At 39.1% G+C, this 24,464-nt stretch overlaps 1 protein-coding gene across 2 annotated transcripts in view; it reads right to left on the bottom strand.

The window, feature by feature from the left end:
• tsnare1 (T-SNARE Domain Containing 1) overlaps positions 1-24,464 on the bottom strand; it is a 125,750-nt gene that overhangs the window by 10,811 nt on the left and 90,475 nt on the right. For both annotated transcript variants that reach the window (XM_008411050.2, XM_008411051.2), the window contains exons 9-10: positions 12,341-12,413; positions 3,052-3,134 (exon numbers count right to left, since the gene is read on the bottom strand). In XM_008411050.2, coding sequence (XP_008409272.1) covers positions 3,052-3,134; positions 12,341-12,413 — 156 coding nt within the window. The remainder of the gene's footprint in view (positions 1-3,051; positions 3,135-12,340; positions 12,414-24,464) is intronic.

The raw sequence follows: 24,464 nt of genomic DNA, 5'->3' as shown, positions 1-24,464 counted from the left end.
GCGGTGCATGCTGGGATAGTTGTCAGAACGCTGGTTTGTTAATAAAGTTTGATTATACATTGAAAGCCATGGGGGGGAGGGAAGGGAAGAGAGACAGAGACTGCTGCGGCAGCGTGTCGGTTGGTCTGTGTTACCCAGAAAGCAGTTGGGGACAATTTCGCAACACCAACACCGTGAGTGAAACAATGACTGGGGCAGACTACTATATRAAGCACTCGGGGACCACTTCTTTATAAATGTGGATGTGTAATAATACAGTATGGAACAAATTGGCAACCCAAACTGAAGCGTCTATTCTATGTGCCTTACATAAGAAAAAAGTTTTAAATTAGGCCATTCATTGAATGTGCGCCTTATAGTGTGGAAAATATGGTACTTCACTGCGGTACAGCAGCACGTTGTGTTCACAATTCCTGTTGAATGACGATCGTGCTTACGTTTAGAGGCCACAGTTCTTTTGCCATATATTTAGGATTTTTCTTTGGTTTTGGATTTCTGTAGCATTTTCAGGCTTATAAGTTCCTATTTTTAATTTGTCATTATATTCCTTTGTCTCGTGTTTTGGGTCTTCCATCTTGTCAAACCTTTAAGTAAATATTTAAATTAAATAAATGAATTTCACATCTTGTTCACGCTGGGCAATAAGGCTTAATTAATTCTTCAGTTTTTTCATACCAAATCCGATTTTCAATCGACCTGAGTTCAAAGTTCAGATGAACAAAACCTACAAAACAAGCTTATTAAACAAAATGAATGGCTTTGGATGGGCTAGCATCACTTTGAAGTATGTAGTTCTTGAAAGAAAAATCACAATTTTCCAAAGATTAAATCTTTAAAATCAGTAAATTTGATTAATAAAACTGATTTATCGCCCAGCCCTGTTTGTTGTTATATCAGATAAGATTTTATTGTATCCTCTTATGAGATGTCAATATCTTACCTGCAGTAAATAACTCTAAGGGTCCCAACAAATCAGAATTGTTTTTCTATATTTCTATTTTCTTCTCTGAATTCCAATATTTCCACTTTTATTTTCTAATACCTAAATTTCAGAAGTAAATATCTAATAGTATTTATTCAAGTTATTATATAATATTTACACAACTGAAAACATCCAGCTGGATTTGGACGTTTTTCTTGCACCACGTTCAGCTTGGCGTTGTTTTCAGGTGTTACAGAATGTTGACTTATTCTCTTATTTCTGCACATAAACATTCTGCATGTGTTCTGGTATAAAACAAGACTGTATTTGTTTGCTGAACTGATGGAGTTTTACCAGACATTTTTGGTACAAATATGTGTAATTTTAACATGCTTAATAATATACTACAAGATTTGTAAGGATCTGTTTCATGAGGGGAAAAAATCCTGTAGCCCTTGCCAGCTGCGGTTCTGAAAAACAGTCAAAATCTGCAGTACTTACATTTTAAGCATTCTGTCTACTTCAGATTGTTACTTATCATCAATAAATAACTTCACACTGATTCTAAAAAATTCAGAATGATGTGCATTTTTAATTGATCTAATTTTATAGTAAAAGGTAGGGTTGCTTCGTATTTTAAGGGATCACTGGGAATGTCTTTTAAACCATCAGCTGTCAGTGAATGTCTAGTTAAAGCAATATTTATTGTATAAACGTTGCTAGACCATACAACAGAACTCAGTTTTATGAAAAGGAGCATGTTATGATTGGCTGCCTGTAATATGTATCATTACAATATGCTTCAGTGTTTATTAATTTTAAAGTAATTCATTATTTTGTGAAAGAGTAAGTCTTCGTTTAAGTTCTGCTTTGCAGTGGTTCACATATTTCTGTACAAATAACAGATAACGTCAATGTAAACAACCTTCTAATGAAAATGTGATGGTGATATAAAGAGTCAGAACCAGAAATAGAAACGTGTGAGAATGTAAATACATTAATACATAAGCCTGCGTTGACCAACCACTAGTTGGAAAAATAATCTGTCTTTTGGAGTGAAGATACCAAATATGCTAACAGAGTTTGTACTTCAACTACTTAACCTTTCAAGAGATCTGCACTTAAGCACAAAAAACACCGACCTGTCCCTTTAAGACTTGATGTTAACAAGATGATTTTTCATGATCTTCTAGTAATTAAATTTGTTTGAGGAATAAAACTGGATTTATTAACTTTTAAAGCTTTTAAATTTAAATAAAGACTTAATGATTATTTGCTATAACTAAGAGATTCAGATGAAATATATATAAATATAAATATTATGTATAAAAAGTACATTCGTTTTTCCCATGTTTACCTGAACAAGCAGGTAGATGTGATGCGGTTCTGTAGATGTGTACTGCATTTAAAGAATTGTATACTTTATTAACCCCTTGACACTTCAGTCAATACATTATTTACCATAGCTAGAGGCTTACATAGCATAGACACATAGAGCACAGCCAACTGCTATAGTTCCTGAAAGAATGGCACAATTTACACATATTTCCTTGAACAGAAAGAGCAGAAGCAGACCCTGGGGCATCTTTTAAAACATCTCTCCAGAATGTGCACTGAAGTGGAAATTTTAACCACCCCAATCCACAGAACAGAACAAAGAACATTCCTGCCTAATTTCTAACAGCAGTTGTTGCCTAATAACACATTTTACTCTAATTAAACGTACGTCTGGGACAACACCCTAAATGTATAATTATTATCTCGGTAAAACGCACTCATGTACTACAAATGATATATGTTGTTCTGTTATTCTGCAAGACTTAAGGCAAGTACTTTATGTTTCCTCTCTCTACGTATAATTCATTGATGTAAATGTGGAAGCTAGTAAAGGATGACATGAAATGACATCATCTGTGCCGTTATTCTGGGGGTGATAGTGGGGGAGGTGCGGAGGGGGGTGATAAAGCTGTGTAATCAAGTGAGCTAAGTCTCTGTTTGCATGGGCGATCAGGCTAAGCTTCCTGAGGTTGCATTACAATGCAAAAGCCCAGTACTGTACAGTTAGAACAAACAAAGATTATGCAAAGTAATGTGTGGTAGACCATAGTGCAGCACAGCTGATTGGTTACCTGATACTGATTGGCCTTGGCAAGCTCCTGATTGGCCGATTCCACGTTAGATGATGTGGTCTGAATGTAGTCTTCAATACTCTCTGAAGCAAAACAAAGACAGTTTCAGTCACTTTCTATGCTACATCACTGTTGGCAAGCAGTAACACAACGTCACAGAGGTTGACTTTATACCCGAATAAATGTGTGTTAGTACCTCAGTGGGTTTAAAAACTTTCAAGCAGAAAAGAGCCATATTACTAAAATAAAATCAGGGTTAGATGGAAAAACCAGCAAACGCTGAAATCTTTCATGTGTTCACTAATTCATCTTCTACCTGAGGTTTGACAGGTGTAAGGAAAATTCAATAAAAACTCAGGAATAAGACAACAATGTATGCTTATTGTGACCGTGACCATCATGACATTTATTAGTCCGAGGCTGAGTTACATGGTCTAGGTTCCATATATTAGCAGCATATTGGACAATGTAAAGCCAATGTTGCATTTCTCCCAAACTGAAGTGTTTTTCCTGTGATACATTAATAGTCTTCTTCACTCTTCCATCAGGTTCAGGGTTTGTTTAAACAGATGTGGAGTCACAAAAGTCAACCAACCTAGAAAGGAAGTTTGAAGTCTGTCTCCACTTTGCAAATCTGCTTGATAATAATTTCACTAATGCTTTTTAAGTCAATTTAAAAAAATGCATTGCAATGAGCAGATGGTGGTGTGAATGTAGTGGTATAGAAATATAGATAATTCTACACAAATAGTTTCCAGTTGAGAAGTTCCGGTTCTTAAAGTGGGCGTGGTGTATATAAGGAGCTGCGGCGTTCATTCAGACATGTGTCGTCTTCTTTGTTCTCCCACTGTGTGGCGTGTGTCCTGTGGGCTCTGGCAGTGAAAGGTAACAAATCGCCGGCTGGTGCAAGTTGTGCTGATGTCCTGGTGGTAGGTGTTCCCTCTCCCTGCACTCTAGCTGATCTAAGTCAGAAAATCTAAATTGAAGTGTGATCGTAGGTAAAACGCCACTGCGCTGCACTCCTCCTCTTCCTCGTTCTGCGAGTGTGTGTGCGTGTTTGTGTGGATCGGCAGGTAAGAAACTAATGCTCATCTAAGCTCCAGTTTGTTCCAGTTTTATTTAAAATGGTGACTAATTAATTTTCATACGTCCTCTACAGTTGGACCATTGCTGCTCTGTCTGCGTTCGTCTCCCGGATCTCTGCCTCTGTCGTCTCCCTGATTTCTGCACATTCGTTTTATCGGCACGCCCACTTCACCTCCTGCTGTGGCCTGATTTTAATTTGTATTGTCTATTGTTAATTAGTTTCTATTTCTTTACTTATTTTGTTTACTTATTTGTGCTTGTAAAATATGACAAAAAATAAATAATGTACGGTAAATATTTGTACCAATATTTCTTGTAGTTAATTTAGTCGGGCTGATATTGTTTTTCTTTTGTTATTAGGTTTAAGATTATATTGGTTAACTGTTTTTTTTTTGTTCGTTTGCAGTTGCAGAGGTCCGGTGTTGGTGTGGTGACGGTGTGTTCTATGAGGGGCCGTTTAGGACAAAATCCGTTTTGTCTCTCACACACTACGAAAGACTCTCACACATTAAAAAAATACTCAAATTGCGCATACACACTACTAAAATGTCACACACACACAAATGTTATCTTTGTCGCACATATACACTGTACTAACATCTCGCACACACAAAATACTAAAATTGCACACACGCATACAATATTTCTCTCAGGCATACACAAAATACTACAATTGCGCACATACACTACTAAAATATCACACACGCAAACATTTTTTTCTTAGTCACAAGACTAAGATTGCACATATAAATAAAATATAGACCCATTATTTTGCATGTTAAAGACTAAGTTTTGTATGTGTGAGGGACATTTTTTGTATGTGTGAGAGGTGTCATGGAAGAGGCGGGGCATAATTTGGAGATCAGACCGCACATGCGTTATAACACAGTGAAGTTAGCTTCAAGTTAGATATTGGAGCTCCATGGTGCAAGCGGCGTTTAGCTCAAGGTTAATCCGATTTATGAACGCTAATTTTGGCCAGCCGTTCTCTACTGCTCCCTCCTCAAGGGTTCATCGGTTCATTAGGGCTCTACTCCAGCTTTAGAGCCGAAGTAAGCGGCCTTATAACCGGCGTTGTAGCCAGCATTACAACCGGAGTAAGCGGCCTTATAGCTGGAGTTATAGAGCCTACGAAAGCGGCTTTATAGCCAGAGTTATAGAGCCGGAGTAAGCGGCCTTAGAACAGGCATTATAGAGCCGGAGTAAACAGCCTTAGAACCGGCGTTGGAACCGGAGTGAACGGCCTTAGAACCGGCGTTAGAACCGGAGTGAGCGCCCTTAGAACCAACGTTGGAACCGGAGTGAACGGCCTTAGAACCGGCGTTAGAGCCGGAGTGAGCGGCCTTAGAACCGGCGTTATAACCGGAGTAAGCGGCCTTATAACCTACGATATAGAGCCGGAGTAAACGGCCTTAGAACAGGCGTTAGAACCGGAGTGAGCGACCTGAGTGAAGTTGGCCCCCCCACCTTCTTCAAATCAGACAAAATTGGTGTCAAACGTTTGTGCTACGTTTGTGCTGGTTTGTGAAGCAAAAATTTTCGTTTGTGCCGCTTTCATTTTAAAGATATAAAGAAATGTTTCTAGAGGTCATCCAAGGTCAACCACTCCCTCTCCTTCTTCACACCAGACAAAATGGGTGTCCATCAACTCTGCTACCTTTGTGCTGGTTTGTGCAGCAAAAATTTTTGTTTGTGCTGCTTTGGCTTTGAAGATATTAATGAAAGTGTAAAGGTCAAAAGGTCAACCAGCCCCTCAACTTTTATGAAATCCAACTTTCTTTATATCTTTAAAATGATAGCAGCACAAACGAAAATTTTTGCTGCACAAACCAACACAAATGTAGCACTAACGTTTGACACTAATTTTGTTTGTCAGAGTCGCATCAAACTGAGCATAATGTTCTKGATTATGTTAGCAGTTTTAGAGAGCGTCTCTTTCATGCATGTCAGCTGGCCCAAGAAAACCTGGCTAAGGCCCAGAGTAAAATGAAAGCTCATTATAATAAAAAATCTGTGAGCAGAAATTTTATTCCAGGTGAAAAGGTTTTGGTGTTACTTCCTATGAGTGGATCTAGTCTTCATGCACAATTTTCTGGACCATATGAAGTGGACAGAAAAATAAATGAGACGAACTATGTGATTAAGACTCCTGATCGAAAACGAAAAATGAGGGTTTGTCATATTAACATGCTTAAACATTATGTTTCCAGAGAAGGCGTTGTTGATAAAATCTCTTCTGTAGCCCCTATTTCTGTTTGCTCTGCAACCCCACTATATCACCTGGCAGATGACGATTTGAGGGAGAACAGCGGTTGCGTGCGTATGGCTCGTTTGAGGAACTCAGAAGTGTTGGGAAAYCTGGAATCTTTCCTATCTCATTTGTCACAACCTGCCCGAAAAGATGTTATTGATCTGATTGAAACTAATGTATTGCTTTTCTCAGATCATCCACAGCAAACCTCCGTACTTTTCCATGATATTGATGTGGAAGTTGAGAAACCAATCAAACAACATGCTTATAGAATAAATCCAACGAAGCGTGTTTTAATGCAACAGGAAGTGGCTTACCTGGTTGAACATGGTTTAGCAGTGCCCAGTAACGGCGCGTGGAGTTCGCCCTGTCTTCTGGTCCCGAAACCAGATAACACATCTCGATTTTGCATCGATTACAGAAAGGTTAATGATATCACCAAGGCCGATTCTTTTCCACTTCCGAGAATGGAGAACTGCATTGATCGTGTTGGCTCCGCTAAATTTGTTACCAAATTGGACTTGTTAAAAGGTTATTGGCGAGTCCCATTAACACCCAGGCCTTCTGAAATTTCTGCTTTTGTAACTCCCGATTATTTCCTGCAATATACCGTTATGCCTTTCGGGTTGCGTAATGCACCTGCTACATTCCAACGTTTAATGCAAAAGGTGTTATTTGGAGTGAAAAATTGTGAAGCATATTTGGATGATGTAGTAATTTATTCCGCTACTTGGTCAGAACATCTGAAAACTCTTTCAGATGTCGTTTTCATGATGCTTTTCTCACATTAAATCTTTTGAAATGCGAGTTTGGTAAAGCCACTATCACCTACTTAGGAAAACAGGTTGGTCAAGGACAAGTGCGTCCTATTGCTGCTAAAGTGCAGGGAATAGTCAATTTTCCTGTCCCACAAACAAAAAAAGATTTGCGTCGCTTTTTGGGAATGTGTGGTTTCTATCGCGGGTTTCGTAAAAACGTTTCAGCTGTAGTTAGTCCGCTCACTGAACTTGTTAGTCCCTTAAAAATTGTTTTTTGGTCTTCATCTTGTCAGGTTGCCTTCGAGTCTGCCAAAGCATTGTTGTGCAGTGTACCAGTGCTGGCTGCGCCAAATTTCGAACGTCCCTTTAAACTTGAAGTTGATGCCAGTTTGTCTGGCRCCGGAGCTGTTCTTCTGCAAGAAGATGAGCAAGGCATAGACCATCCTGTCTGCTACTTTTCAAAAAAGTTTAACAGATATCAGCTTTATTACAGCACAATTGAAAAAGAAGCTCTTGCTTTATTACTTGCTTTACAGAACTTCGAAGTTTATCTTGGTTCTAGTGCGCAACCTGTACAAGTATTTACTGATCATAACCCGCTAGTTTTTGTCTCCCAAATGCGCAACTCCAATCATCGACTGATGCGCTGGTCTCTGCTTCTGCAAGGCTTTAACTTGCAGATTAACTACAAAAAGGGTAAGGATAATGTAMTAGCTGATGCTTTGTCTAGATTTTTTTTGTTTTCTCATTTGAATTAAACACTTGAGGGTGTGTTTAATTCTTGGGAAAGGGGGTGTTACGACTGACGGCGTAAAGTTAATTACAAATGATGAGTCGGCAGGTCCCCGTCCCTGATTGGTTCCAAGAAGACGACGGAGATGTCCCATCGGCTGCTTTTCGGAGGTGATGGACATAAAAGCTGCTGACGCGGACTTCCTGTGTTCCATCCTCAACTCATCTCCACCGGCCACACCCTTTCCTTTGTTTATCTGTGTTAGAATTCTGGAGTGTAGGTGTGAGCTGCCGTTTATGTTTCCTCAGTTTTCTCAAGTTTTTCTTAAGTTAGGAAGGTAAGTTTTTGTACTTTGGTTTATTTACTTTCAATTAGGTAAGCTTCTGTTACTATTTCGATAGTTTCCTTTTGTTTGTTGTTTTCGGCGATAGCTCACTCTGAAGCCAAGTACTCCATTTGTAACACCTTGATCAAAAATATATCTTTTTAAAAATAAAAATTATCAACTGTTCAATTTTGTGTGTGTCGGTTGTTGAGATCACAGGAGGATGGATCCTTCATGTTGCAACCTGCCCCCCCCCCAGACTGGTCGTAACACTTGCTACTCATCAGTGTAACACTAGCAAAACAGCAGTAAAAGGGTTTATGGAGAAACTTTGTGATGGTGTACTGCATTCGGAGTATCAGAAGAAGTAGGAGCTTCTTAAAGAGACAGACCCAATTTCAAGGTGCTAAATTGCAAAGACAAAAATATTTAAAGTCATATTGGATATATATAGCATTTTTATGATGATTGTCTGTAACATAATTACTTGATTATGCTATGAATTGACAAAATGTGTCAAGAAAATAAACAATATTGCTTCTTTAATACAATTTTGGCGGTTTCTGTAAGCTCCTAGGATAGTTTCTTTGCTTGGTGGCAATGATTTGACCCTTCGTAAAACCTATTAAATCTGTAGTTTTCCCAACTGAAACTTCAACATGTTCAGTTTAACACTGCTGACTGAAAACCACGTCTATTCCAGCTTTGTACAAATGACAGGCTTTAACATGTCCTTTGTTCCCTGTATCAGTCTGTCTGCTAAAATAACCTTGTTGACAGCATACCTTCACTTACAGGCTCATATAGCGTGCCCATTTTCAGGTGCATCATGAATAGGCAATAAAAGCACAAATCCGTTCTTCTACAGTCTATTCATTTCTTCGCATTACCTGCTGCCTTTCTTGCACACACCTCCACAGCACAGTCACATGTCATATGTGCTACTACACTAAAAAGGCCATGTTCACAAAGAGGCCAACAGTAATTTCAGTGCATCCCTTTTTAATGGGAAAAGGTCCATTATCGCCTGACTCAGTAATGACCAGATTGGACCTCTGCTGTGGGATAATAAAGTCTGTGGTCTTCCTCTATCTCCTCTATCTGTCTGCTCGCCCATTTGGATGGAGGCACACCATGTTCCTCCACCATGCAAATCCACATCAACACTGAAAGTCAGCAGGTACTTACATTCACTGCAAAAAAGACACAACCATTTTATTCCCTCGATGTTTGAGATTAAATAAAGCTAAATGCTTTGTGGATTGGTTCATTTAAAATGATATACATTGTTTCCACATTGTTTACAGTATTTGTTGGCCTGTTATGAGATCTTGCAATTTGAACTTTCTTCAAATTCACAATTTTACATATATTTTCCCATTGAATTGCATCCTGCTGCATTTTTTATGAGTGTGGTAGAAGCTTTATAAAAAAAAAGTTGTTTTTTAAGCTCTGTAATTAATTTAGTGCCATGGTTTCGGCCATTATTCAGTTGGCCGTAATCATGGCCAACTGAAAGCTGAAGCTGATTTATAAAGATCTTATCTCCTTTACCATAACATGCTGCTTTCCATCATTAATCATAAGAAAGATCAGACCGTACCTAAGCCAGCATGCCACCCAGCTCTTGATGTGGTCTATATGGTCACCTACTGTTTCGACTAAAACAGCAGCCTCCTCCTGTGAAACCTCTGCAGACTGTCCAGAGGACAAAGGTGTGTCTGGTTTTCAGTATGCCTAAAAGGACTCATGTCCTCCTTCTGTTTGTTGAGCTCAACTGGGTACACCTTTGCAACATGCGTAAAATTCAAATATTGATGTTAGTCTAGAAAGTGCTTCATAGAATGTCTCCCATCTACTTAAATGCTCTCACTAAGGCTTATGTAGCGACTAGGAGTGACTATGTAGAGCAGACTTCAGCCATTTTGGCATCCTATGCTCTTTGTTTCCCAAACTGTATGTATTAAAAACAAAATTAGCCAGACAAACTTTTCTGTGCCGTTAATTCTTGCATTCAATTATTAGATTAGCCTTAGGCATCTCAATGGAGCCAGTAATAAAACAAACTTATGGAGACCCACCAGTCTCTTCCTGATATCTTGGTAGATTTCTTTCTCCATGATGTCACAAAAGGAAGTAATGTGTTGAAGGTTTTCCCTCGACTTCATCAACTGCTCATGGTCTTGCAACATGCAGCGACAACAAAAATGTGACAGTTTAATAAAAAAAAAACCTGAAAAATAAATAAATAAAATAAAATGTACGTATGGATTAGTTGAAAAGTGTCATTTTTGTGAAAAATTGTCTGTCCGACCAACCTCTTAAAGCTGATTTAAAGTCAAAAATGTATTTTTAAGAAAATAGAAAATGCTTTGACTTTATTTTTGTATCTGAGCAGCAAAAGGGGTCTCTTCTTAATTCCTATTTAGAAAATGCAACACGGTGCAGCATTTGATACATCTCCACAATAAAAAAAAAAAAGTAAAACTAAAATAACACATATCAATCTCACCCTTATAGATTTAGTCTTATGCTAATTTTAAGGCTAGCATTCTTGACTTTGCAAATTATGTTGTTTTAAAACGTGGTTTATTTTGGCTTATCCATTTTTTAAATACTTTTTGCACAAAAACAAGAAGAGCCATCAGGATCATCTACTTTTTTCTCTTTAACAAGCTAAATGTGTCACAAAGAGAGCTGTGTAGGGAACACTGTGTTTAGATTGTTTAAGCTCGAGCTCGGCATTTAGCTGATAACATATTGTAGTTTTTTTTTTTTTTTCAAAACTCACTATCCTTGGTCCTTTTTTATCAGTTAATAGGCTGTGAGTGAAGAATGACTGCCCCATTCCAAACAGTTTTTTTCTTCATATTAAACTCATCTTATTTGCCACAGCAGTTTCTTGGGGGCTCGTCCAGAATTCCAGAAGTGGTTATGCACAAACATTTTTGAATATGCGGTTTATGATCTTAGAAAAATACCATGTAGTTATCTTTAAATATAATCTAAAATTTGACCCCCAAACTACTGCAGTTGTTACCAAAATACTTAAAAATCTATTCACTTAAAAAAAAAAAGTCAGTGAGTATTGCTCTGATGCTAATCAGAATGAGAAAACTCTCAGAAATAAGTCTGCTCTTATTGGTTATAAGCTTAATTTGAGGTTCTAAATTGAATCTACATAATATACATTTTTAACATGATTCTAACTTTAAATATTGGTTTCAAAAGTTTTCTTTTTTAAAGAAATAAACATTTGAAAATATGTGTTCTACTTCAATTTATTATTTAGAAGTGGTATGATTTGTTTGTACTTTTATTGAAAACATCCACATTTGCAGTTATCTTTATACATTTTTCTGTCTTTTTTACACTAAATAAATCTGATGTTATAATCAGTCAGTTGCTGATCTGTTCTTTTAATCAAATATTGTTTTTTCTCCTACTGGATTGATTTCTCTGAATACCATTTTTACTTCTACTTGCGGAGAAATAATGAAGTAATGTTACTCTTAGGTACAGTTTTTGCTTACTCTACCCTCCTATGTTCATATATCTGCAGCAACCTTACATCCATGTTTAAACAGTTTGTTCTCCTTCACCAACTAAACTTTGCAAACCTCAAACAAAGCTACAGACAGTATTCTCAGCTTGGATCTATCTATACTCTGAGACCTTTCACCTCACTCCAGAACTGATGTACCACCCAATCAGCTCAACATTGTCCACGTATGTCTCTTTAGCTTCACGGTTGTTTGACATTTATTGGAGACCAATTCTCATTTGAGTGTTCTTGATTAAACCAGATGGAACAATCCCAGCAGCAGAGCATGTGTATCTCAGTGCTAAGTTTCATTCTACTTGCCCAGAGTAGAACACTTCAGGGAACTGAGGAGCATTTACAGAAATCAGAGTGTCTAACTGGATTTTCTCTCACAGACCAATGTCTGTGTAAACCCGACTACATTTTGCTTCACATCAGAGAAGCTTTTCTGGTGCAAAGGTTGAAAAGTTGTTTGTTTTGATCACAAGAATTGTTTATGATATTAAAGCCGTTTTACCAGTTTTCTTATGAACTTTTCTAACTAAGTCAGGCAAGACAAATGAACCAACCTTTAAAAAAAACAGGGTCTTACCTATTGTATCTCCTTGTTCATGGACCATACTGGCTAGATCCTTCATTATTTGATTGACATCCAGCATGTCTCTCTGCAGAAAAACAAAACAAATGAGAACTATTGGTTAATTATATTGAAGGAATTAAAAAATGTTGAAGCGTGATCTGTTGTGCGCTTCTCTCTCCACGACCAAACCAAAAAGGGATTGGATCAGGGTACCGATCATGTCTGAATAAACTGAGCTCCTAATATCTGTTCATGGTTGTGTGATGTTGTGCCAGCCACAGCCCAACAAACATATTTTGCTTTCCTAAATTTAAGAATCTTCAGTCTATTTTTGGATACACAGCTTGCCAAAATGTTATATGCTGGAACTATTTTGATGATTTTAAAAATCATCAAAAATCTAAGGTTGCCCAAACAACCACAATGAAATATGTTCATGGTAAAACAGAGACTTTATTGGCTGCAGAACCTTCCTGTCAGCTATGTTCAGACCTCTGGTCTTTCATATATTTTGTCAGTAGTATGATGAAAGACACAATTTATGACAATAGTCATAAAGTGACTGTTGTCACTTTATTCTAAGTTCTAAGTGAACTTAGAATTCACTTAGAATTCTAAGTGAAAATTCTAAATCACTTAGAATTTTCCCATTATGGTCGACGCCCAGATATATTAAACCAAAAACAAACATGCAGCAAGTATGACATTCGATTCAATTAAAATATTGGGAAATTAAATATTACAATTTTCAAAGAGTTGTGGTAGAAGCTCATTAATGTGGGCAGAAAGGATTTCCTGTAGCAGTCTGTATCACAGCGGGGCTGAAGAAGTCCCTGGATGGTGACACTGATGTTCAGGTTTGTCTGTAATATTTTTTTTATGTTTTTGAAGAATTATTTTTTGCCTCATCATTTTCAGAGGCTCCAGAACAGAACCAGCCTCTAGGTCTGACCCTGGCTCTGATGCTGCTGACCCAACACAAGACACTGCAAGTTCCACAGCACACTTGTGCATAAGACTAGGAAGTGATACAGCAGCACAAATTAAGAAAGTAGAGAATATAAATAATGATCAAAATACACAAACACATTATTTAATACTCTTGGACTGGTCTTATTATTAAGAATAAGATATTAGGAGAGCTTCTGAGAGTGACCCATTCCTTCCACAAATATTAGTAAAAGCAGTCCGCATGCCTAGGAGTTTCATTTTATTCAGCTGTTGCCGTGGAAGTGATTGAAACACCTGATTCTGATAAAATGAATGGGTGAGCAAATACTTTTGGCAATATAGTGTAAGTTTAATAAAAACCTCTAACTTAAACACGGTTTGATCACAGAACCAAACATTTCCATTTTTTATGTGACTGTACAGACTTTTTCAATGAAGTAGATTCTCCCTTTAATAACCAAATTCTATTCGTTGGTGTTTAATCCTAACTACTCTCTGCTTTGCCTGACTGGAAATAATATATAAGAAAAAAAAAAAAACCTTCAGTTTTTATTCAGTTATTCTTCTGTCAGGGCACAGAGCAAACTGGAGCAGTTCTGGATGACCGCAACCAATTCTCCACAGTCTCTAAGCTTTGAATCTACTCTCAATATTTCTGCTCAAAGCAAATGAAAGCTTATAAAACCTCTGTCTATCTCCTGCTCACAGGCCCCCCTCCCCCTTTCTATTCCTCCATTATGGCTCTGTGCAATCACAGCTGCGTTGTGTAGACTAACCCACTGGGCCATCCATCACAGGTGGCGGAGATTGCTGTGGAAACTGGCAGCCATCCTGTCACTTGGCAAAAAATGCTTGGAAGAAGCCAAAAAGGCCTCTGGCAAACCTTGCACTGCTAAAGACTTTTTTGAATTTACCTTTAGGCAGGCAGGTCTATCAAGCTGTAATAGAATAACAAATTTATTTTACTTGGCAAAGAACTGGGCAATCAGGGCTCATTTCATCACAATGACAAAACAGTGTGTTGCCAATTTAGTGTCAGTGGATAGCTGTGTGTGGAAAAAGCACACACACACACACATACACAGCAGAGGAAAATGGCAAAGATGTTATGGGTTAGGGCCTTTGCCCAAGGGCTGAGTGTGTGGCCAGGCCTGGAGCCAACAATGTGCCCTTTTCCATTTTTCATAGGCTTTAAATTCTGATAGCAGTGAGTCTAGCAGTCTCTGGATACTGGCAATAGGCTTAGAACCAGGCCTGAAGATTTTTTCATTATGTTTCCGACAACAGGTTTATTACAGCGGGGTTTCTTATTACCCAGGGCAAAGTATATCAGCATTACTCAGAGATGGGCATTAAATTCTGGTCCTTCAGGGAAATTAGCCCAACCAAAGGGCTACTTCCACATTTTGCTTGTTCACTATGCTAAAATTATAAACTTTTAGGAATGTGTTTATTGTTTTGAGTATGACTTTACCCAGCAATACTTCAGCAATACTCCAGGACTATGTGAGCTTCATGAAGGTCCCAGTCAGATCCCATCTGTGGACTGTTTGCATGTTCTGTTTTGTTGTCTGGATACTTTGGTTTCACTTCACTATCCAGAAATATAGATGGTGGATTAAATAGTGAGATTAGATTGCTCTGAGATGAGAGTGTATGCCTGTCTGTCTGTGTTGGCCCAGTAAAGGATTGTTGGATCTCCCAACCTGAAGATAGGGACCAGTTCATCGAGCTGGGGGTTTTAAGCTGATATCTACTGGCAATAAAAGTGGAATGAATCCTGAACCTAAGCAACATGTGTCATAATGTTGATTTCTTTGTGTGGGGTTTTCTGTGTTTTTTCTGTGTTCTCTGTTTAGTTAGGGTTTATTTTTAAGTTTCAAGTGTTTTCATGTGTACTGCCGGTTTTCCTTCTATGTTGTTCACTAATTAGTAATTTGCTACACCTGTTTTCCAGTGATTTAAGTTTAAGTTTGGCGCGGCAGACTAGCTTGAGTCTAGTCTTAGTTGCATCTGAATTTATGCCGAGTTTAGTACTTCTGTTGGTGAGTCTGATCAGTTTGTGAGTCTGATCTGTAAAATCTTTGATTGTAATGAAGATTAAAAGTATAATGACGAGACGGAGAAAGCCTCTTGGTTCCTGTCAACACAAAACAACACCATTCCTGACAGAAGACTGCAGCCAAGATGATGACAGGAACCGAGGAAACGGGGGCAGAGACTTCAGGGCTTTTTCTCCCCTGCGGGTCAGAGAGGATGAGCTGGGAGTTTTTTTATGGTGATCGTGATGACTACCTCCCGTGGATCACCCCAGGGCCTCGGGGAAGGGGCTCACCTGCCTCTCTTCCAACGGACTTGGCTACGTGCTCCAGCTGGGAGGAGGGGCCCACTATCAACGCCTCACCTGGTCCCGACGGGGGGGACGACTTCTGAGCCACGTGGCCACAGCAGAGCATCTGGTGGGGTTCCTTTGGGGAGTTGTGCTGGAGGTGTTCGCAGCTTCCACACCGGCACCAGCTCTGTCTCCAGTGTTGGAGGTTCCAGCCTCCAACCCGTCTCCTGTGCAGGGAGCCCTGGCTCCAGATCCGTCTCCTGTGTTGGAGGTCCCAGCCTCCGATTTGTCTCCTGTGTTGGGGAGTCCAGCTCCCTTGCCGTCCCCTGTGCTGCTGGGGGTCCTACCTCTGATTCATCTCCTGTGCTGGGAGGTCCAACCTCTGCTCCGGTTCCAGTGCCGGTCTTTCCGGCTGGAGGGGGCTTGGGATGTCGCTGACATAGAGTATTAAGCAGAGTCATTCGCCACCTGGTTTCATCTGTGGAGATTCATGGAAGGTCCCGCCAGTGGAGTGGCAGAGGTCGTGTTCACCAGCTCGAGGGCTTGGGACTCTCTGGGGGGTCATGCGACATGTGGGTCGTCTAAGCTCTGTCTGTGTCTAGTCTGAGTTGCGTCCAAATTTATGCTGAGTTTAGTACGTCTGTTGCACCTGGTGAGTCTGATCTGTAAAATCTTTGATTGTAATGAAGATTAAAAGTAGAATGATGAGACGGAGAAAGCCTCTTGGTTCCTGACAACTCAAAACAACACCATTCCTGACAACATGACAAAGTTTCAGAGAATACAGAGAGCTGCTTTCAAATATGTCTGAAAATTAAGAAACTTGAGAACTTATAGGAACCAACTGAGGATGGATTGGGAAAAATAACTCAATAAAGTCTGGATCTAATTTTTATATTTGTTCTATGCATGTACAATCTTTATTTTGAGCTTAATGAAATGAATGTAAATCTGAGTATATTGATTCAATAGGAAAAAACGGGAGGTTTGTGCCTCTTTTACTGGCAGTTAAAGGCCACTTTATGCTTCTTTCAAAATAAAAAGCCTCAAGCAAAGGACAGCAGCATAAAGGTCTGAGTACACAAAGATAAAGGACTTAAAATGATGATTTTTCTTCAAAGTTTCCTTTTACAGCTTTTAAATGCAGACTTTCCTTATAAGCTGTCCAAATCATAAACGCATTCAGTGTTGGAAGTGATGCAGAGTTTGGATTAGATGAAACCTCACTGCTGACAATGTCTTCTGATCAGCCAGCCAGAGAAACCCATTTCCTCTGAACGCATGAAGAGATTATGTTTTTCTTTTCAAATGGTTTTGTCTTTTTCATTTGACGGGGAGTTTAAAATGTGTGTTTTGAGAGTCTATGTAAGACTCGTGTTTTAAAATTCCTCTTCCTGCAATTGGTTCACTTAGTTCTTGATTTTCATTTTCTTTCCTGCGTGAAATGACGCAAATCAGGTATATTGGCCCCTATGCAAACTGTATTTGTTCTTTTCATGACAGTCTGAACATTGCAGATTGGACACATACATTGTCATAATAAACCCCATAAGTATTGGCTGATGCAGGTACCTTAGTACTGCAAGAAATGTTTTGTTTGCTTTTCTTTTTTTTCTTCCAGAAAATCAGGCAGAACACCAGCCTCGTATTTATATAAAGTTTAACCTAAAGCTGCAGCAGCAGATGCAGAGGGCATCACTCTACTGCTTGCCAGCGCCAGGGCTCACCACTCACTAAGCAACACGCAAAACTTGAACTCACAAAGAATCAATGAAGTGTCCCCAGACTTTTGTTGGATGCTCCAAAACATTCCGATTTAAGTCTAAGACTTCCTCAGTGCCAACACTCACCTCTGGTCCTCTGGCACTTAGTCAATAGTGCTGCTGTTTCTGTGAGGAGAGTGACTAGAAAAAGACCATGCTGGAACAAATGAAGGGCTTTGGGTGGCTTCACTTCTTCATGAGACAAACATGCCAGTCTGAAATTTAGACATCTTTTCTGTCTGATAAAGGGACCACAGCAGAGACACCAAATAATTAAACTTGAGTCCAAGAAGGGAAAATAATCACAACAAACCTGCTGGAGCATCTGATTGACACTTCAGTCAAAATGTAGCTCCAGCTGTAAGGATTCATCTAATACTGCTTGATATGAGCAGTTGATGCAGAAGCTGCAGCTCAGCATAAAGCTTTGCAGCCTGTGCAGACAAAAGGTTTCATTTACAGTGAAAAGCCTTGTAAATGATTGTTCCTACATAACACCTGGTCAGGACATTCAGTTTTAAGAAATCAGCAAGCCTCTCTGTAACGCAAAGATTTACAGTTTGTTCATATATTCTGATGCATGATCACAAGAGGTTTACTATTCATTATAGCAGGAAAAAAACAAGGATTCCGTAAAGTACATTAAAGGGTGACACGTTTCCTGTCTTTGCAAAGATTGAAGTTATTAGAGGCAGACAGCAGTGACATTAAAATAAGAAGTCTTTGAACTATATGATGAAAAAAAAATCAGATTTGGATGTTTCCACTTGTGCCTGCAGAAGGAAGTGTGGCACAGTGGAGTACTCCTGTCAGCTTCCTTAAAGGAACCAACACCCTTAGAGCCTGTTGAACACAAGAGTCAGCCACAGGAAAACAGGAAGCACAGAGACTGCACAACCTCTGGAGGAGGACTGGAGACATTTAGGCACTCTGGTACAATGACATGAACGTCATAGGGGACAAGACAGCTGGACAACAAAAATAAATAAATCAAATGAGAAACGAAGATTTATAAAAAGCATTAGTTTTTATTACGTTAATTAAAATTTTAAGTTTAACAGTATTTTAAAAGTATCAAATGCTGGCTCCTGCTGCTCTGCTCGTCTGACCTTAGTGATGCTTTGGGAGTGTGAAAGGTGGAAAGACCGACCGACCGACCGACCGACCGACCGACCGACCGACCGACCGACCGACCGACCGACCGACCGACCGACCGNCAGAGACATTCAGGGAAATATTGCGTAGACATGTCAGAATAAAGTGGAACATTTTAGCCGGTGATGGAAGAGTAAACACACTATTTAAGAAAAAGTCCACTGTATTGACTGTCCAACATGGGGGTGGTACCGTGACGGTTTGTGGATAAATTGCTGTAGCCATAAAACTCTGGCAAATCCTACTGGGAAATCCTTAAGGAGAAAGTGAAGGTTTGGGAGTGGCCAAGTCAGAATTAGGACCGACCGACCGACCGACCGACCGACCGACCGACCGACCGACCGACCGTCCGTCCGTCCGTCCGTCCATCCATCCATGCGCCGGAGCAGCCAATGCGGGGTCTACTCTTATATTATGTCTAGGAATGGAACTCCTTCAATCAGTGCTCCTCCGCAGCACTGATTGGCTAAGCAATGTAACGTGATCCTCTGCAGCAAGTGATGGCAAAGCGGGGTGCTTCATCACAACTTTACACAAGTGTGTCTTTATCTCGGCGGCAGATGCTACGCCAAACCTCAGAGACCGACTCATCGAATCCCTGGGGTTCGATCAAACCCAGGTTAAGAACCACTACCCTATACAGATACATATACATATATACGCACACATGCACGCACACGCCTACACACACGCACACATATTCTCAGTTTTGAATGTGCATTTTTTTCTATGATTTGGAAATGCTGTAGTTGGGAAACAGAGAAAACAGAGAAAAGTTGTTGCAGAGGATCAAAGTAAAAATCAGTCATATGCTTACTGACATGAGTCAGAAATGAAAGTTCAAGTTTATATGGTTGAGTAGTTTTCTTGCAAATGGAAAGTTGTGGGTTCAAATCCATCATCGCCTGTCACATGTCGATGTTTTCGGACAAGACATTTACCCACAACTTGCCTAATTTATTTGAACATGTGTGTGACTTGCATTGAAAATTGCTGAGTTTGTCAGCATGAAAAGGTGTTGAAGAAGATTTTTTTTTGTATTATTAGTTTTGCTAGCTCTGTAACAATAGGAGCTGTTACACTGGCCTTTTTTAAATATATTTTGTTCAAACATGTTGAAATAGGAAATGCCATATAAACTGGTAATATCCCATGCTGGAATATTTAGAGCTTTCTTTGGAAACCAAAGAAAGCCCTTCTGTCTGATTTTAACAGTGTGTGTTACTGGATATCAACTGCACTCTGGGTCAAGGAGCATATCAGCAGATTATGTCATGTCAGCTTTGATGTAGCAACATTATGTGATGCATTTACTCATCATAGATACGTTAGTCACAATTTGCTGTCAACACTTGTCATCTCAAGTTTATTCTGTTCTTGATGTGTACTGGCCTACAAGAGGGAAAACTATTACAAATCAACTGATGACATAATCAATAATTATGTACTCGCATACCAGTTTTCTGCATTACACATTTTGTGTTTTTTTAAAATTAGTTCCATAGAAAATTAACAAGAGGATTGCCCTGTGATGAAGCAGTGGCTTCAGTGAGGCCCCCCACCTAGCTGCCTGTTAGGGTGAGGATAAGCGAGTATCCACAACGGATGGATGGATGAATATTAAGACAACTGAGACATTTGTTAATCAAATCAGAATTGCCCAGCTCTATAAATTGATGTAGCAAAAAACAGATTGTTTTTCCTCCTTCCCCTCCAGGTAACTGGCATTGTGCAATACGAACAGATGAGAAAATATGCATAACAAACACTTGCTATCTCCTTAACAACAGCACATAATAGTGCTGAGATGTGCTCCTCTATCACCTCCACCCACAGCACATATGGAACAGCCATGTGGGCTTGAGAAGTGCCCAGATTTTTAGATGCGTTTACTTTCATGCCATCTCCTATATTATATAACCTCTACAGCATGCTACATTGAAGATTAAAGCTATTTTGAACCATCAACTTGGAGCTTCGGATTCTGATAGTATGTACAGTTAACCTTAAACATGCTCCCAGGGTTCATTTGATAAATTAAATACAAAGTACAACTTGAAATGAGGATAACTCCAAAAACCTATGCAGTCTGGATGAATTATATGGATAACCAAGTTAGCAAACCAAGACAAAGGACATACATTTTCATCTGCTGCTTGCTGTGATTCCTCCTAACCCCTAGCACTCCCTCACATGGCTCTCACTTTATTTTAATAGTGTGTTTAATGCAGATATGAAATTCTCCCTACATCTCCCACCCAAACCCAAAGGCGTTGGGAAAGAGGGAACAGTGTCACTGCTGCAGCAAAAAAAGAAGTAAGTAGATTTACTCACAGTTTCGGTGCCGAAAAAAGCAGGAAGGGAAAAATCAGGAAAAAAAGACAGAGTATGATGACATTTTCCCTTAACCGACTGTATTAGTGACATCTTTTTGCCCTCTGTGAATAAATGGTTTAAAAATGTATATTTGTGTTTCCTTTTCTGGCGGACATCCAAAGTCTAAACATCCATGAAGAAAGGGTTGCTATCAGCAGGACCGGAAGGACATTAGGGACACAGGACTAGTGTAAAAGACAGATACAGCAGTTAAAAAAAGATCTACCTGCTTCCTTATCTGAATTTCAAAACAACAAAGATGAAAGTATTTATTTATCTCTAACATTTCTCTAGTCTTTACTGCAATGGCCATCAGCTCAGACGTCAAAAATGTATGCATCTGTTTCCAAGGGACATATACAATGAAATCACCTTTAACATTTGGAATGGTTAATTGATCTCTTTTGAGAATAATTTTTTTGTTGTTTTTTAAATGAGCAAATGTGTTCTTCTACTGAGGTTTTAATTTTCTTATGTGCTCTTGTCACTACAAAATATCTGTTGCAATTGGTGGATTGTATTATTGGAAATATCCACTCTAACCAAATACTTTGCACTGCAAGTTTACCCTCTATAATTATCTACAGCAGTAGCTGTAGATAGTGTCTGAGCCAAATGAATATCAGCTTAAATATATTTTTTGACAAAGATAATGCAGTATTTTAATTCCACAGTAGAGAAAGCCGTATAGTTTGTATAGGTACAGGAAAAAAATATCTGCATTGATATTGGTTATTGGCCAAAGGAGTTTTAATATATTGGCATATCGGATATCGACCAAAAATCCGATATTGTGCATCCCTAAAACACTCCCTTCAATCTCATATAAATTGTCTCATAGGAGAGAATTTTGGATGTTACACCAAAATGGTCTCATACACATTAGCGCTCTTATTTATTGAACAATCAAATGTTAGTTCTTATAGGACTTATACTTAGAAAATGTATATATTGTTTTTATGAAACAGTATATCTGCTCTATGACAGATATATTCATGCGTCAGTTGGGACTACAATTTCTTTCTTCCATGTCTTTATTTCACAGTAATAATTTCAAGGAGAACATTTCCTGTCACTTATTAGTGGAACGTGAAACCTGAATTAGAACATAATAAAGTTTCAGTGGAATATTAGAATTTTGATGTCACGCAAGGCTGATATTCTCATTCATTCTGATGTGGCAGCCAGCTGTATGCAAAATGATATCATGAAATTAGCTGATCAGGTTGTGAAACAATACAATCTAATAATAAACATGTTTCATTATTAACTTAATATTTGAAGATTCTGCTGAATATGAATAAAACACTGTATGCTTATTAGGATTAATCTTGTGTAGATTTCAGCTATAGCTCTGGAGCTGAACGGTAATTCCAGAGGACTCATAATCTTCAAGGTGCAATGGTAGAATAGGCAAGACTTACTATTCGATGCTTTTTCTTTCCTATGAGCCATGTGAAGTGTTCAGATTCCCCTTGAACACTGTCCTGTCCTATGCCTTTTTTTTCAAAATTAATTTTTGATAAAAGTTGTATCCTGTGCTAAAGCACATAAAGTGCAGATGGAAGGTGAAAGTAAAAATGGGGATCTGAAATGCAGCATTGGCTGGATAGAGATATATCAGCCTCACTGTCAGAACATATATGATGAGTCAACCCTAAAAGCTGATAAGAAATCTACAATAACCAAAATCAGTTGAAAGTGAAAAGGTTTTCTAAACTGTAGACGGCACATAAGTTCTCACTTCCAGTTAAAGCAACATGACTTTCAGTTAGAGCTGCAGCTTCGTAAGGCTCCTCAGCTCTCTGGTCTCTGAGGGGGGGAAATTAACCTCAGAACCAAACTTTTCATGAGCGAGGGAGAGAAACTGATAATGATGACAGATACCAGGTTCTCTTGGTCCTTTGGGAGGAAAGTTAAAAGAAAAGTGAGGTGTGTTGGGACTCACTCCTGATTTACTGGTGGGAAGAGATGTGAGTGGGAGGGTGTTTGGATGGAAAGAAAGGAGGTGTGGAGATGAAAAAGAGCATTGTCAGATTGTATCACTCCCCAAAGGAGAAACGTCAAGCCCCTTAGCCTGTGCCTGAGTGCTGCTGGTGACATTTGTCCATACAGCTATGACTAAAGAGCAAGCCAGGCGACCCTGCCTGAACACCAATCATCTGCCTGGCCCATCTCTGCCACAGTGCTAAAATGAGACTGTCATTTTGTACCGCTGTTCTTTCACTACATGTCACTACATGGAAAAAAAAAAGATTGATGCTCTTCCTTTATTCGTTCTTATTCAGAACCCGACTCTGTGGTAGGATTAGCTGATTTGGAACGCTGATGAAGTTCAGACAGCTCAACTGGGCACTAAGATACATCTTCATTATGCCTAAAGTGCTCCTAAAACATTATCATTAGCCTTGAGAGAGCTAGATGGCAGGCCGCGGTCTGGAATGGGGCTGCCATGTAAAGGCCTGTCATTTTAAAAGACGAATCTGACCGCCTGTGTCAGGTTTCTAACTGCTTCCATACAGTCAGATGTTCTTGTGGATAACAAATGCAACTGAAGTCAGTTTTTGCCATGAAACTTGTAACATTTTTATGAGATTGAATTTGTCACTAATTTCAGTGAATGTTATTTTAAAACCAGATTTAAATTGTCCTACGCTTAAAAGAAATTAGTAAAAACTCGTCTGGCATAAAGGCAGCCATGACCTTCTCTGCTCTTAATCCATCCATCCATTTTTTAGCACCCTTGTCCCTAGTGGGGTCGTGAGGGGTGGTGGTGCCTATCTCCAGCTAACGTTCAGGGGGAGAGGCGGGGTCACCCTGGACAGGTTGCCAGTCTTTCACATGTGCTCTTAATCTTAGTCACCATATAGGTGTTTCTGTGCTGCTTACACATGTAAGGGCAAAATGTAGTATTTTGCAGCTGAGAAGTCTGCAAAATACTTTCCCCTGAAAGATGCAAAACAAAAATACAGGCAAAATACAGGGAAGCATTGAACAAAAGCACATCATGAAGGTTAATTATGATGGTGATTGTGGATGCTCTCGCCATATACAGCTGGCTCTTTATTTAAACTAAAAATGTCTTGTATCAAATGAGTCACAAATTTGTCAAAAACAGGTTATCAAGTTTCAAGTTTTTATTCATTTTTAGGTTGACAAAGTGTTCATCAATGAATAGATATTAGGTACCAGACTGATGGTTTAAAGATCCATCTATGAATAGAAACATCTCTGTAGTGTTGTAGCTCTTGTACAGAATGTGATATTTCATGTCTGCTCTAAAAGGTAAGTTGAAAAACATTTTAATTCCAAACATGCTTTTCAGGTAAAGGCACAACAAGCCTTGATAATTGGGAAGCTTTCAATATCCACAAGCAACTTGGGAGAACTGTGACAAAATGTTAATATGCTTTTGAAGGTAGCAGAAGAAAATGTTGCCTGAGTGAATTTAAACTTCCTAGCTATGCCTGTGTTCGCCTCCAGGCTGCCAGTATTTGAAGAAACATAAAACAATGTTGTTTTTCTTTCTCTCCTTTTTTCACCCAATTCTATGAAAAGT

This window comes from Poecilia reticulata, linkage group LG6 (assembly GCF_000633615.1).
Source record: "Poecilia reticulata strain Guanapo linkage group LG6, Guppy_female_1.0+MT, whole genome shotgun sequence".
NCBI classification, from domain to species: Eukaryota; Metazoa; Chordata; class Actinopteri; order Cyprinodontiformes; family Poeciliidae; genus Poecilia; species Poecilia reticulata.
The sequence above is the reverse complement of the archived record's forward strand: the minus strand, read 5'-3'. Positions and strand labels throughout refer to the sequence as shown.